The sequence below is a fragment of the Triticum dicoccoides genome, chromosome 7A, assembly GCF_002162155.2.
Source record: "Triticum dicoccoides isolate Atlit2015 ecotype Zavitan chromosome 7A, WEW_v2.0, whole genome shotgun sequence".
Classification (NCBI taxonomy): Eukaryota; Viridiplantae; Streptophyta; class Magnoliopsida; order Poales; family Poaceae; genus Triticum; species Triticum dicoccoides.
In genome coordinates, this window is record NC_041392.1 from 631,388,587 (window position 1) to 631,404,612 (window position 16,026).

The window sequence follows — 16,026 nt, forward strand, 5'->3', positions numbered from 1 at the left end:
CCACCACTGCCAACCTTATCTCCGCCACGGACCCTCTCCCCTAGCCTTCACCCCCCAGATCCACCAGTCCAGGCATGGCCATGGCGTCACGGTCGGCTTTCTTGCCGGCGCGCGCGTGCGTGCTTCACGCCGGCCACGGGTCTCCGGTGGCTCGTTCCCCGCCCTCCCTGCGCTCCAGATCCGGCCCCAACGAAGCCATGGTGAGTCCCTTCGCGGCGTCTGGCCACCCGGCGACGGCGGGGATCCGCTGCTGCAGCGCCTCCGTGCGGGGACCTGCGAGGCCGCGCCATCCCCAACCCCAAGGTATTTTCATCTTTCGCCGTGCCCTGCGTTGAGCCCGTGCATTTCTCCTTCTCGAGACGAGGTTCTGACGATGTCATGCGCTCCTTTGGTGTTCGATTTTCATTCCCGCAGATGCCGTCCGAGGCGTTCAAGGTGGTGCTGCTGGAGTCGGTGCACCAGCACTCCACCGCACACATGCGACCACACGGGCGGCTGCTTAGGGTTCCGGCCAGATGTCGACGGCGAAGCCCCGACCCGCCGCCAACCGCGTCGCCCCCGCCCATGACGCGGTCTTTGCTGCAGAGTTGTGCCTCGGAGATCCGCCCGATCCGGGCTCCGGGGTCGTCTGCTTCGGTGGTTAGGAGCCCTGTGCCTTCCCTGGATTGTTATTACTTTGCTCTTGCTTCTAATTTTGCTCTGGTCTCTGATGCGAATCTTCGCTGCTCTTCCTTTCCCTTGTAGCGTGCGTGAGCCGATGGAGCGTGGGAGCGAGATGAGGCCCGTGCACAACAGCGTCGACACCGCTCGCGCTTCGATCCTGCCCTTTGTGTGAATTTTTAGTATCCTACATGTTGCTACTGGTTGGGTCGTTTAGCGAGCTTGCTCTAATCATTATGCTACTGTGGCAGAGTTCACAGTTGCTTAGTAGTTGCATCATCCGTCTCTGTTTTTTAAGTGCAATCGCTGGTTTGGGTACCTCACATATTCGACTGCTACTTTGTGTCATTTGATTTGTGCCACAGCGAGAGCTCGACATGATTGATGCATCTCGTTATGATATCACCTGGTTGCCAACTCACATGTGCATGCCAGGTACCTGGTTGCTGTGTAATAGGAGGCTGTGGCGGTGACCACCTAGGTGCAAGAGGAGATTCTCCGTGAAATGGGGAACGATATATGCTCTATGCTTTTCTGGTTTGCTTGCTCTAGCGATTCTTATGCATATGCGAAGTTAGAATTGACGATAGCCTAGCATGTCTTTCAGTCTATGCTAGTAGTGATGCCCAAATACAGAATGTAGGCATGACCCTGTGAGAAAGTGTTCAACGATTGATATTATATTGTAAGATAATTGTGCTGAATAGTGAAGGAAATAAATAGTATTTTATTATGACAACCAATATTTTTATATTCTCAAAATAGTGTTGTACAGGTTAGGTCCAGGGAGTAAATTATGAGTTGATAGCAGTAACAGTGTAGTGATGTTGTATGCAAGTCAAAATTTTGAATAACCAATTGCATCATATTGTAATCTTTGGTGCTTTGGGATCAATTCACCATCTGGTCCCGGCTAACCATTCAGTGCTTTGGTGCTTTGTACACATGCAAAGCAGTACTAATCAAACTAGCCCAACAAACTAAGTATTTCCTTTGGCCACAGGTGCATGCAGCAGTTCTTGTAAGAACAGACAGTAGAGCAGAGTAGATATATCATCATTAGTTTTTGTTGTTGATTTATTAGTAAGTTATAATCCTGCAACAATTGTTTTGGTTGTGGACAGCTTGTGCAATATGTTCTGAAGGGTATTCTTCCAATATGATAGCGCTCTGCAGCCTGTGCTCATTTTTATTGTGTGTTTTCCTTGTGATTTATTCGTCTGATGTCTGATATGTTCTGAAGGGTATTCTTAGGCTCCTTATTTTCTTTTGACCGATGTCTTGCTTCTGGGGCAGCATTCCACATCATTCTCCTCCTTTATTTATTTTGCTTTGTACTTTGCTGTGGTGTTGAACTGCCGCTGTTGGATGAACAGGAGGTTTGGCCGGGAACATGGCCTTGTCTTGCTTGAGGAGGAGGGACGAACCTAGGCACCGGCCCTGTCCCGCAACAAGGGGTCTGCTCCTCTGCTTCCAAGGCAACCAAGTTGCCCTCTCTGAGCTCGATGAGTCCAGCCCGGCCACGACCACGCACCGCTCCCAGCAGGTAGCACCTCCCTCTCCCTCTGCTCACTCACTTGTTGCTAATCTCCCTACACGGGGTGATGCTATTGTAATTTCATAATGGTTGATGTTTGTTAGCTTGTTAAACGGCTTTCTTTCTGCTAATGGCCCATTAGGTAGAGCAGCTATGCACCTGGTGGTGGTCATGGCCTTGCTGCTTCATCAGTTTTTTCCTTTGGGTCATTTGCAAGAAAGAATTTTTGTCTTTGTTTTCATTTCCTTGCTCTAGTCAAATTCATCGTTTTTTAATACTAGCACTAGCACATCAGAGTACTAATACTTGCTAGATTTTGAGTATGCCACTGCTGCTAAAACAACAACAGCAACTTGAACATCAACCAAGTTGTTGCACTCAATTAAATTAGCCTACCGACTAATCTAGTACGTTATTAATTGTTGCTCTTCCATTGTTTTGGTATCTCTTGGTTTGCAATGGTACAGCTATATGATGAATACACATCATGATATATACTTGATGAATCTGCCTGCTACATCTCAACTTGTGTATCTGTTTTGGTATCTCTTGCACTGTGTATCTGTTTTCTTGTATGAGTGGGTATCTCATTTTAACTAGTTGGAGAACAAAAAGCATGGTACTAGCTAGCTCAATTTGTGTTATCATTCTAAATAAATGTCATTTTCTTGAATGGTCTGTTCATAATATATTTTCATGTCAAGTTTCGCCAGCGCGAGGCAAGCGACCGAGGTGGCTGCTGCTGTGACCGAAGATCAGAAGAAGCTTGGAGATGTGCACAATAGTTTTGGTGCCTCTGTATTTGTTTCTGATTGTATGTACACTTGATGGATCATGCAGATGTGCTGTTCTGAGTTTCATAGAGTGATTTTTGGATTTTGATCATTTAATTGTGAGAATTATTGATTGTTTGCTATTGAAATGTGTAAAATTGAAATCTGTGAATGAAAAAGGCTGAATGTTCGTCTATTGGATTGAATAATATTTGTGCTCTAAAAAGGCTATGGCCCAAACAATAGTGGACTGGAATATTGTGCATTTATGAAAAACAAAAACAAAAGGCTGAATGAAACGGAATGCAAAATGGCCTAAGCCCAGAAAATAAAAAGGTTGAATTGTAGGGCTTGGCCCATGAATCTGACCAAAAATTGATAGAAAAAACACAAATAGGTTGAATTATTGGGCTCGGCCCATGTAAAACACCTAATCGGACCGGGTTGAATCTTGTGCCACATCAGATTGCCACGCTGGATGCCTACGTGGCCTGGGGAGGTTGCTAGTGACCAAAACGCCACAGTAGACGTATTTTGGTCGTAAATGTTTACGACCATTCCAGAAGAAAGGTCGCTAATGTCAGTTTATGACGGCCAGCTTTTGACCTTATGTTTTTGGTCACAAAAAGGTCACAAATGGAAATTTGTGACCATTCAGTGACCAATAGTGGTGGTCACAAGTTGACATATTTCTTGTAGTGTTTCCCCGGCGGTGGCTCGTCCTTCACAACTTTCTCAGCATCCAGCTTGCCCCACTGCACCTTAGCACGGGCAAGGGCCCTACGGGCACCCTCAATGCAGACGAGCGCTTGATGACTTCGAGCCTTGGACAGGCCTCCACCAGCCGCCGCACTAGCCCGAAATAGCTCCCAGGCAGAGCCCCTCCAGGCCACAGCCGAACAATGAGGCCCTTCATGGCATGTTCGGCCGCCTTGTGGAGCTCGACCAGTTGCTTCAGCTGGTCGCTCAGGGGCATGGGGTGTCCGGCCTCAGCGTACTGAGACTAGAACACCTTCTCCGTCGAGCTGCCCTTCTCGGCTCGATAGAATGCAGCGGCATCGGACACACTCCGAGGAAGATCTGTGAACGCTCCTGGAGAGCTCCGGATTCAGGTAAGTAACAAGTAACTCACGTTTATGTGTTTGCTTTGCATAAAGAATGCCTTACCCGCCGCTATCTTCTTCACCTCATCCAACTCCTGGAGGGTCTTCTGGGATTCGGCCTTGGCAGACTTGGCATTTTCAATAGCCACCGCGAGCTCGGACGCTCGCGTCTTTGAGTCAAGCTCCAAACTCTCATGTTTTTCCATGAGAGCCTGGAGCTCTTGCCGCACCTTGCCAACCTCAGCCTCATACTTCTCCCGCTCGGTGCGCTCCGAGGCCGCCCTCTTCTCGGCCTCGACCAGCGCCTGCTTAAGGGTCGCCACTTCAGACGTGGCCCCTGAAATAGCCACGATAATCCTGTCATTCTTTGCAATTGCACCTTTTTATATATATATTTAAAAACAAGGTACTTCTTACCTTCATTGTCCTCGAGCTGCTTCTTGGCACGCCCGAGCTCTTGCTCGGACCGCTCGAGGTTCTGCTTTAGCATGTCCACTTCCGCAGTCAGTGCGGCGGACGCAAGCAGAGAAGCCTGCACATGCATATTGACTCATTTTTGTTAGACTCCTGCGAATTTTATTTGATCCTCTATTCGGCTTTTCCTCCCGAATGCCAAACAGAGCATCAGAGGCTACTGTCTATGCGGTACTATTATTTACACATTCTTTACTTACCTCAAAGCATGTTAAAAGGCTAGTACAAGCTTCAGTCAGTCCGCTCTTGGCGGACTGAACCTTCTGGACCACCGCGCTCATAATAGCGCGGTGCTCCTCGTTGATGGAAGCGCCTTGGAGCGCCTCCAACATATTGTCTGGCGCCTCCGGTTGGACGGGGGCCGCCGGCATGGTGGACTTGCTCCTCTTGGAAGGAGGTCCCCCGCCGGACTCTGGAACCTTTGAAGGTTCCGGAGCGGTGTCCGGCCTAGAGCCGGACTTGGAGCCCTAAGGGGTTTCACCCCCTTTACTCCTGGAGTCCGGGAGGTCGCCTTGCGGAGCCTCTAGGGACACCTCCTCCTGGCTTGGAACCTGTTGGGACAACACTTCGGCGTCGTCCGTAGGGCGGGGGAGGTAGCCGTCGGAAGCGAATTCACATCCGACGAGTCCAGTGAACCGCTCGACGACGCGTCGAGCCGGTCTTTGGGTGGGCTGCATAATCATATTCGACGTAAGGGAAAGCTGTGCAATAAATGAATACTATGAATCACTCTGGTATCCGGATACTTACGATTTTGCCAGGGGCTTGGCCCTGGGCTGCCACTCCTCTCCGCTGTCGGCGTCGGTGGAGTAGTCCGGAGGAAGGGTTTTCCCCTTCTTGGACCCTCCGGCCTCCCCAGAGAGGGTGGCCTTCCTTTTCTTCTCTCCTCCCGCTGGAGGGGGAGAGTTCTCTTCTTCTTCCTCCTCGTCTTCACGGGAGGAAAGCACCTCGGAACCATTGGATGATGGATCCGACACCTCTTGGCGTCGGGCACTCTTTCGAGTCCCCGCGGCCTTTTTCGCGGCCTTCTTCTCTGGCACCACATAGGGTGCCGGAACCAGCAGCTTCGCCAAATGAGCGTCCGCTGGGCCTTCGGGCAAAGGAGCCGAACAGTTGATCTGTCCGGACGTCACCTGCCAATCCTGTCAAAGGTAAGGGAGTTTAGATCCCGCATGGAGTCAAACTATGAAAAACTAATACCCTGTAAAAGGAAAAAAACAGCTTACCGCGAGAGCGTGACGCTACGCACTGAATCCACGATCCTCGGTAGCGGATGCGGGAGCCTCGACGCCTTTGAAAAGCACCTTCCAGGCATCTTCGTACATCGTGTCGAAGAGCCTGCTCAGAGTTTGGTGCCACGCCGGGTCGAACTCCCACAGGTTGAAAGCCCGTTGTTGACACGGGAGGATCAGGCGGATGAGCATAACCTAGACTATGTTGACAAGTTTGAGCTTCTTGTCCGCCAGGGTTTGGATGCATATTTGGAGTCCCGTCAGCTCTCCTTTTTTACCCCAAGACAGGCTCGTCTCCTTCCAGGAGGTGAGCCGTGTGGGGGGTCCAGATTGGAACTCGGGGGGTGCGACCCATTCGGCGTCGCGCGGCTCAGTGATGTAAAACCACCCCGATTGCCACCGCTTCAGGGTCTCCACAAAGGAGCCCTCGAGCCATAGGACGTTGGCCATCTTTCCTACCATGGCACCTCCGCACTCCACCTGGTTGCCGCGCACCACCTTCGGCTTGATGTTGAAAGTCTTGAGCCATAGGCCGAAATGGGGGCGGATGCGGACGAAGGCCTCGCACACGACGATAAACGCCGAGATGTTGAGGACGAAGTTCGGGGCCAGATCATGGAAATCCAGGCCGTAGTAGAACATGAGCCCCCGGAAAAATGGGTGGAGAGGGAAGCCCAGTCCGCGGAGGAAATGGGGGAGGAACACCACCCTCTCATGGGGCCTAGGGGTGGGGATGAGCTGCCCCTTTTCGGGGAGCCGGTACGCGATGTCGTTAGACAGGTATCCGGCTTTCCTCAGCTTTTTAATGTGTCCCTTCGTGACGGAGGAGACCATCCACTTGCCTCCTGCTCCGGACATGGCTGGAGAAGGTTGAGGTGGGGAGTGCGGACTTGGGCGCGGGGGCTCGAGTGTGCAAGAATGGATAGGCGAAGGAGGAAGAAGGCGTAGGTGAAAAGGTGGATCCCTATCCCCTTATATGGGTGGACGCAACTACATGTCCCCACCAGCCTGGTAAAACTCACTTATCTCCAAGCGCTGTAATCAATGGCGCGATTGGGTTACCCACGCTGGTATTGATGAGAATCCCGGGATAAGGGGACACGATCTCTGCTTTAACAAGACGTGCCAAGGAAACCGCCTCGCATAACGCACTGAGGTGGGATAATGAAACGACTCGGATAAAGGCTTGGCCGTGGTGTGTCACGCTACAGAATACGTCAGCAGATTAGATTGGTGTAAATATTATTCTCTCTATGGCAATATGTGGAAACTTATTTTGCAGAGGCGGACACTATCTTTGTGTTCAAAATCTTCTACGGAGTACTTGGAGGAGGAACCCGCCTTGCAATGCCGAAGACAATCTACGCGCCGGACTCGTCGTCATTGAAGCTTGGTTCAGGGGCTACTGAGGGAGTCCTGGATTAGGGGGTGTCCGGATGGCCGGACTATACCTCCAGCCGGACTCCTGGACTATGAAGATACAAGATTGAAGACTATGTCCCGTGTCCGGAAGGGACTTTCCTTGGCGTGGAAGGCAAGCTTGGCGATACGGATATGTAGATCTCCTACCATTGTAACTGACTCTATGTAACCCTAACCCTATCCGGTGCCTATATAAACCGGAGGGTTTTAGTCCGTAGGACAACATACACATCAACAATCATACCATAGGCTAGCTTCTAGGGTTTAGCCTCTTCGATCTCAAGGTAGATCTACTCTTGTACTACCCATATCATCAATATTAATCAAGCAGAACGTAGGGTTTTACCTCCATCGAGAGGGCCCGAACCTGGGTAAAACTTCGTGTCCCTTGCCTCCTGTTACCATCCGGCCTAGACGCACAGTTCGGGACCCCCTACCCGAGATCCGCCGGTTTTGACACCGACAACTACCTTCCAATATATCAATATTTGCCTCTCGACCATTTCGAGACTCCTCGTCATGTTCGTGATGTCATCCGGGACTCGAACAAACTTCGGTCACCAAAACACTTAACTCATAAATACAAATCGTCATCGAACATTAAGCGAGCGGACCCTACGGGTTTGAGAACTATGTACACATGACCAAGACACATCTCCGGTCAATAACCAATAGCGGAACCTAGATACTCATATTGGTTCCTACATATTCTACGAAGATCTTTATCGGTCAAACCGCATAACAACATACGTTATTCCCTTTGTCATCGGTATGTTACTTGCCCAAGATTCGATCGTCGGTATCATCATACCTACTTCAATCTCGTTACTGGCAAGTCTCTTTACTCGTTCCGTAATGCATCATCCCGCAACTAACTCATTAGTCACATTGCTTGCAAGGCTTATAGTGTTGTGCATTACCGAGAGGGCCCAGAGATACCTCTCCGATACACGAAGTGACAAATCCTAATCTTGATCTGTGCCAACTCAACAAACACCTTCGGAGACACCTATACAGCACCTTTATAATCACCCAGTTACGTTGTGACGTTTGATATCACACAAAGTGCTCCTCCGATATTCAGGAGTTGCATAATCTCATAGTCAGAGGAATATGTATAAGTCATGAAGAAAGCAATAGCAATAAAACTAAACGATCATTATGCTAAGCTAACAAATGAGTCTTGTCCATCATATCATTCTCTAATGATGTGATCCCGTTCATCAAATGACAACACATGTCTATGGTTAGGAAACTTCACCATCTTTGATTAACGAGCTAGTCAAGTAGAGGCATACTAGGACACTCTGTTTTGTCTATGTATTCACACATGTACTAAGTTTCCGGTTAATACAATTCTAGCATGAATAATAAACATTTATCATGATATAAGGAAATACAAATAACATCTTTATTATTGCATCTAGGGCATATTTCCTTCACCTCCTCCATCAGGGAGGCCTGCACATGCTCGATCTCGGCGTGGACGTATGCGGGGTGTTCGATGGCGGGCACGGGGGGGACTGGTACACCCCCGGCGCTCAGCCTCCGCCGCCCTGGCGCGCGCATGTCGGGGGGTGCCAGGTAATTCGCCTCGTGGAGGAGGTGAGCTTTCCACTCGTGGAGAGAGCGGCGCCCGAAGCCGTTGGCCGCCGGCGCGTCATTGGGGAACCGTTCACCCATCGGGGTGTGCGTGCACGCGGTGGCGGACGGGGAGAGAGGGCGTCGGCGGTGAGAGAATGAGGGATGCGGCGGGGGGTGATTCCATCGACGAGGGAGGACGGCTTTTATAGCAGCCAAGGGGTGGCAACGCGTGTGTACATGTGGCGGGATGGGGCGCGTCGCCCCTCCGCGCCGCCCGTGACGAATCAATTGAAGGCTGACCAGTGGCAGCCTTGGCACTGATTCCCCGCAGAAAACCGAGGCGATGAGGATGATGAGGCTCGGGGTCACTGACTCAGCGGGCCCGCCGTTCTTTCACGTAGAAAACGATTGCCCCGGCGCCCCCAATGCGTTGGGTTCGGTCTGGGTCCGTCGGCGCCAATTTCGGACCTAACCGGTGGAAAATGGGCTCCTGGGGGCGCGACTGGGCCATTTTTGGGGCGTCGACGTCGAAAAAGGGGCCGGGGAGCACCTATACGACGCTCGCTGCGTAAAACGGTCACCCCTTCGCACAGGGTGCGCCGCGAGTGGGCTGGCCCATTTGTGACACAGCGAGTGAAGTGGGAGCACGCACCTGTAGCGATCGACACTATAGCGGACCACATTGTAACAACCGGCCTTCTCTAAGAAAAGAGGCTGGCAGTGCAGTGGACCAGCCTGTAGAGATCTGTACTGTAGCTAACCAGCTTGGACAGTTATGAACTGACACTGTAGTGAACTTTTCATAAAAATAATTTTTAAAAATGTGAACAAATTTTGTAATTTCAAAACATTTTTCGAAAAGCATAAATAAATTGAACCATTTTTTAAATCCTGCACATTTTTTTAAATGCGAACATTTTTTGGAAATTCCGAACATTTTTTGAAAAAACAAGAAATTTTTTTGAAAAACAAACATTTTTATGAAAAAAGAGTGTAAATTTCATAAAAGAAAAAAATTTGAAAATATGAACAATTTTTGAAATCTGGAACATTTTTTAAATTAGTGAACAAATTTTCAAGTTTTTGAACTTTTTTGAAAAATATGAACAAATTTTGGAAACACGAACATTTTTTGAAATTTGAAAATAAATTTTGTAATTGCGAACATTTTTTGAATATAGGAACAAAGTTTGTAATCGTGAACAGTTTTTGAAATTCCGAACAAAAATTCAAAAACATGAACATTTTTAGAAAAAAATGATTTTTTTAATTTATAATTGTTTGGAAAAGAAACAAAAAAGAGAAGAGAAAGAAAAAAAGAAAGAAAAATAACATTTTTACGATAAATCAAAACATTTTTGAAATTAAGAACATTTTTCCAAAAACCCAAAATGGAAAAAATAACACGAAAAAAGAGAAAAGAATAAACAAACATGAAAAGGAAAGAAAGAAAAACGGAAAAGAAAAAGACCGGTTCAGGAACCTACTAGAAGGTTCTCAAAACCGGAAAAACTTGCTGGAACCTTCCAGCAGGTTCCCAAAACCGGGATCGGTGGAACTCTTCTAATGGGCCGGCCCAAGCCGATCGATGGTTGGATATCCGTGTGCAAAACCACGACAGTTCGACGCAGTGAGCGTTAGCTAGGAAATTCCGGGCCTAGGAGATTCTGTTGGGGACGCAGCTGGAAATGCTCTAACTACTCCATCGCCTTTTTTAGTAGAACTACTCCATCGCCTACTCCACCTGTTATAACAGTCTCCTTCCTCCGGTCCTCTCAACATCACCTCGGCCTCGCAGAGTCACACGCAGGCCCGGCCCTGAGGGGGGGCAGGGGGGCGACCGCCCCGGGCCCCCCGAATCCAGGGGCCCCTCCCCAGATAGCCTGTGGGCTTGCGCTAGGAAAATCATGGGTCGTGGTCATGCATGGACGCCGGCAGACGACGTATTGAGGCCTTCCTATTCCTTTTCTATTTTTGCGATTCGTTTCCTACTTTCCTCCACGTTCCATCACGTAGCCATCCTGAAATCATGCGGCATACCTAATTCCAAGTTTCCAACTTGCATACACCGCCGCCGTCACTTCGCGAAAAATCAAGGAGGTTAGATGCGTTGAAGCAGCCGTCCTGTTCGCGATAAGAACTTGCGTCCCTGCTCATTTTCTTCAAATTCCGTTCCTAATTCTGATCAGCGGCACGTGGTCTCGCCGATTTCTATTCCGGGGCCTCCCAATCGCTCGAGTGTCTAGCCAGTATTCAGAACGCGCTTTGCGCTCTCACCTTGGGCACTGGTCAAGCACACGCACATCATCGCCTATCCGTCGAGCTCTAGAGCTAGACGCGAACAAGTACAAATCGCTGAATGCCCGATCGCCGATGCCGACTCATCCAAGGTATATTATAAATTTGTCTTTTTCTGAATTATTAAAGATTATAAATTTCACATTGCCAGATGGTATAATGCTATGGAGATTTTTGAGCATGTCACTAAATTTATTTGTTATCCTAATGTCTGTATTATATTGCTTCTTATTTATAGTGCATCTGATGGTGGCATCAGTTGAAAGACGAAGCTTTTCAAAGTTAAAATTATCAAAGAACTATTTGAGGTCAAGAATGACTAATGAAATTTTAATGGCTTGGTATCAATGTGCGTCAAGAAGAAATTATTGGAAGAGATTGACATGAACCTCATCAGAATTGAGTTTGCATAAAAAATGATATAATTTTTTAAGGTAATATGTATAATTTCTGCATATGTATATTTTTGGATGCATTCAAATGTTTATATGTAAATTTTCATATATAAGTATAATTATTATTATTGTATGTTGTTTATACTAGGGGCCCCGAAATTTAGTTTCACCCCGGACCTTCAAAATCTCAGGACCGGCCACGGTCACACGGAGACCCCTGAACCCCACGCAAGTTCTCGGGGCAGCGGCGGAGGAGATGTCGTACACCCACCTCTTCAAGTACATCGTCATCGGCGACGCAGGTCAGCTTTAGATGCTCCCTCGGTCGACCCCTTTCTCTTCCTGCTCGTTCCAGGAGGGGGTCCCTCATGGATCCCCGAGCTCTTGGTTGCTCTCATTGCTTGGAAGATCTATCGCACCTGCCTTCATCCTGATTGCATGTGTGTGCAGGTGTTGGCAAGTCATGCCTGCTGCTGCAGTTCACCGACAAGCGGTTTCAGCCCCTGCATGACCGCACCATCGACATCGAGTTCGACGTCTTCGCCTCCAAGATGGTCATCGTCGACAGAAAGCCCATTAAGCTCCAGATCTGGGACACGGTATGACGGTGTATCCTCTTTCTCTGGGTGTGTCTAGATCGGCTGGGTTCTTGTACTGTAGTACAAATTAGTACCAACTGCAGATGGAAGGAGTTGTCGCTTAAAAATATTTTATGAAATTTAGGATTATTATCGGAGCATGTTTGGGAATTAAGAGTCGCCATTTGTAGTGGCTGATGCTTGGGTTCACCGTTGGTACTTGTGAGCTTCTGTCAGAGTGTTTTTCCTACTCCCGGGTGTACACTACGAAATCCTAAAGTTTCGATAATCCAAAAACACTACGGAGCTCTCGGGTCTGATTTTGCACATTGAAAAAACACTATGAAACAAAATCCAAAAATTCAGAAATTTTGCGACATCAAACATGACCAAATGTTTTAGATGTTTACAATTTTTTGTGAAGAAATAGCATTTGAGGAGCTCTCAACAGAAAAAACAAAAATCATGGCTCAAAGCTTTCTGCACTGTTTGAGCAGTGAATTTTTTTTTGTCGAGAGCTCCCAAAATGTTATTTGTTCATGAAATTTCTCAAGAACCTAAAAATTTGATCATGTTTGATGTTGCAAAATTTCAGAATTTTTTTATTTTGTTTCAAAGTTCTTTTTTCATATGTTACACCCGGGAGTAGCCACACCTTTCCGTTTCAGTATGAAGTAGTAGTTCTCATGAGTCATGAGATAGAAGTAGTGTAGATGTGTATTTTGAGTTATACAAGGTTTGCCGTGCCATAAACATTAGCATCACATTGAGCTGTCAAGGCAAATGACTATGTCACATTACAGCCAGGCGAAAAAAGATTCAGATCGATCACTAGATCGTACTACGATGAAGTTGATGGAACTCTTCTAGTTTATGACATTACTAGGTACTTGTCCAATCCAAAAGCTACCTAGTTAGATGAAGTGCGTGATTTCCTGAACTTTTAGCATGGTGTTTGTGTTATGATGATCTTCAGGAGGGAAACATTTAATCATCTCGCGAGCTGGTTAAGGGATGTGAGGCAATTTGCAAAGGGCAACATGACAATAATGCTAGTTGGAAACAAATGTGATCTATCTCACAGGCATGCCGTGAGCTATGAGGAAGGTAGGAAGTTCGCAAATGAGCATGGTCTGATCTTTGTGGAGGCATATGCAAAAGCTGCACAAAATGTTGAGGAGGTGACAGACTGATCGATCCTTGTTGCATCTCTGTGAAATTAACGCCTCTCTAGGCATTTTCTCATGCCATTTCAAATGCAGGGTTTTGTTCAGACTGCTGGAGTCATCTCTACTCCTAATGTCTGAGTTGATTGAATAGTACGGTTTATTTTCGTTCCACCACTTTCAACCGTTTTATTTCGTTTGTTTTTCGTCCCTCCCCCACCCCACCGTTTAGTTTCGCGTCACCCTCTCACACAACGAAAAAAATCTGAACAGATCAGAACTTTCAATATTTCGCGTCATCGGTTTAGTAATGCCTTTATGTGAAAGAATCAATCACGATCAATCTTTAAAGATCAAATCTAAATTAATTAGACTTACTTTAAATCGCTCAATCACATTAATTAGGAAACAAATGATCGATTTTTAAAAAATTAATGTGTCGCCGCTCTCTGGATCAAACTCCTTCGCCTCGCTCCGTCCCACGTATCTCTGTTCACGCATGAAAACAAAAAACTTTTTATCACCTTCCTTTCCTATTTGTTCTCTACCAAATTAACGATAGAGCCTCCCCTAGAGAAAACAAACGCCCCACCCCTTTTCTAACCCCCGAGCGAGGGTATCCTGCTCGCGCGCATGCCGCTGCCGCCATCCTTCCGCTAGCCGAGACCTTCCTCCCCTATGGAGACCAACATGCAGTTGTTCGTTGGGACCGGCACTATCGTCGCCAAGCCGGAGATCAAGAAGCTCCATTCCAGCATCCAGGCAAGGGCGGGCCCCAAGATTGCAGGGTGCTGCGTGATCAAGGTGGAGGCGCACCAGATCCCGGAGCACCCGCGCCCGTGCCGCGTGGCCCTGGTCGGCGACGCGGCTGGGTACGTGACCCGGTGCACCGACGAGGGCATCTACTTCACGGCCAAGTCCGGGCAGCTTTGCGTATAGGCGATGGGCAATGGCCAAGGAACGGCGGCTGAAGAGCGCGGTGACGGAGGCCGGGATCAGGCGCGGGTACCTGCGGCGGTGGGACGGTGAGTTCGTGCTGACGTTCAGAATCTTGGACCTGCTCCAGCGCTTGTTCTTGGGCGAAAACACAGGACGCGAGGCGCTGGTGGTCTGCTGGGGCGGACGTTCGACTGCCACCGGCACAAGCGGATGGCGCCCGACAAGCCGTGGGCCGACCTCCAGCTGGTGTGGCGCACCACAGGCAGCATGATTCGATACAACATCCTCGGCAAGGAGGTCCAGCGGCTCCAGCAGCTCGAGTTGTTGCGGGCTTAGAAAAATCCCTTCCATTATCTTTTTGCAGGCAATGGGTACCGCCGATACAGTACTGAATAATGAGGTGAACCACCATTCCACTATTGAGCACCATTTGATCTGCAGCTGCTACTTTGCAATCTTTGCAACCAGTCTTCCCTGCGAAATGATCGACTTGCCACACAAGTTGTGCTCGTGCTGACATGGCGCTGCCGCTGGTTAATTCCTTGTGTTGGAGAGGCCAAGAAGTTGGGCATCTACAGATGCTTGTCAGTCTGAACTCTAAAGGTAATGATCTGATGTTTTCTGAAATACTATTGACTGATCACAACATATTCAATCATTGGAAACATGCACTTCTCTTGTTTTCTTGAACTGGTGTTAACCATCATTCTTTGACGTGATTACTGTGTTTTTCTTGTTTCAGAAAATAATATTATTTGAGAAAATCTTGCAATCTAAATGCCACTTGGGGGCACTTGAAATTATACTAACTTGCTGGAGCCTAGAACTAAACTATTAAGGTCCATATGTACTTGTAGACAGATCACGTTCTTCACATCCTTTGATGTCAAATTGTAAGGGTATTTAAATCCCTAGGAACACTTATTCCTCTGCTATGTATTTCTTAGCTTGGTACATCTCTTGGTTTTTAAGAAATAGGCACATCATGCAACTAAATAGTTATTCATTTACTTTGATAGTACTTATTTGTGCATCTCTTGGATAGTGTTGTCCTAGAGCAGAAGTGTTATGGCCGGCTTAGTTTATATCCAGAAGAGGCCCACCGGGCAGTAGTTAGGGGGCTTGGCCCACAAGTTATCTTAGGCAAGTTATCTTAGGCTAAAATTATAAATAGTCGTGTAAGACATCGTTTGAGATCAAGCAATAAGAAGAATATTATCTCCTATTGCCCGGCTCCCTGAGGAGCCGGAAACCCTAGCCGCCAACAGCCCTAACCGCCGCCGCCCTTCTCCTAGCTCGCGACGGCGCCCTGCCGCCAGCGCGCCCGTTCCTCGCCACGCCCTCCTCCATCCTTCCCTTACCACCTACGGCCTAGACCTGGTAGAGTACTTGATTCTACCAATTTGGTATCCAGAGACACCAGGCCGATCATGTCACTACCTCCATCACCGCCGCCGTTACCATCCACCTCCGTCCCGCTCTCGCTGCCGCCGGCCACTTCCACGGCGATGATGGAGATCGCGTCCGGGACCACCGCCCCCTCCGCGCCAGCGGCCATCACCACTACGGGGGATCCGCCCCCACTCCTCTCGCCGGAGGAGGTGTCGGGCACCCTGCGGGAGCTTGTGCAGACGGTCAGGGGCATTACCCTCTACCTCGCCGGGAACCAGCCCCCGTCACCGAGCGCCGTCACCACCGCCTACGGACCGCCACCGCTACAGTGGGCCGCCCGGCCCTCCAGGCGCCCCCCGGAGGGGCGCCCCAGCCGCCGCTGCTGCTGCCGCACTACTCGGCGACGGGACAGCCTTGGCCAGCGTGGCCGGCCTCCACCGCGCCGTTGGGGCGCCCGACCCAGCAGTTCCTTC

General features: G+C 48.7%; 1 protein-coding gene across 1 annotated transcript; it reads left to right on the forward strand.

Moving 5' to 3' along the window:
* The first annotated feature begins 11,698 nt into the window (after positions 1 to 11,698).
* Positions 11,699 to 13,363, forward strand: LOC119333737 (ras-related protein Rab-2-A-like). Its single transcript, XM_037606531.1, has 5 exons — positions 11,699 to 11,780; positions 11,929 to 12,077; positions 12,860 to 12,942; positions 13,033 to 13,237; positions 13,319 to 13,363. The coding sequence occupies exons 1-5, from the start codon at positions 11,735 to 11,737 to the stop codon at positions 13,361 to 13,363; spliced, it is 528 nt and encodes a 175-aa protein (XP_037462428.1). The 5' UTR covers positions 11,699 to 11,734.
* Positions 13,364 to 16,026: the final 2,663 nt, after the last annotated feature.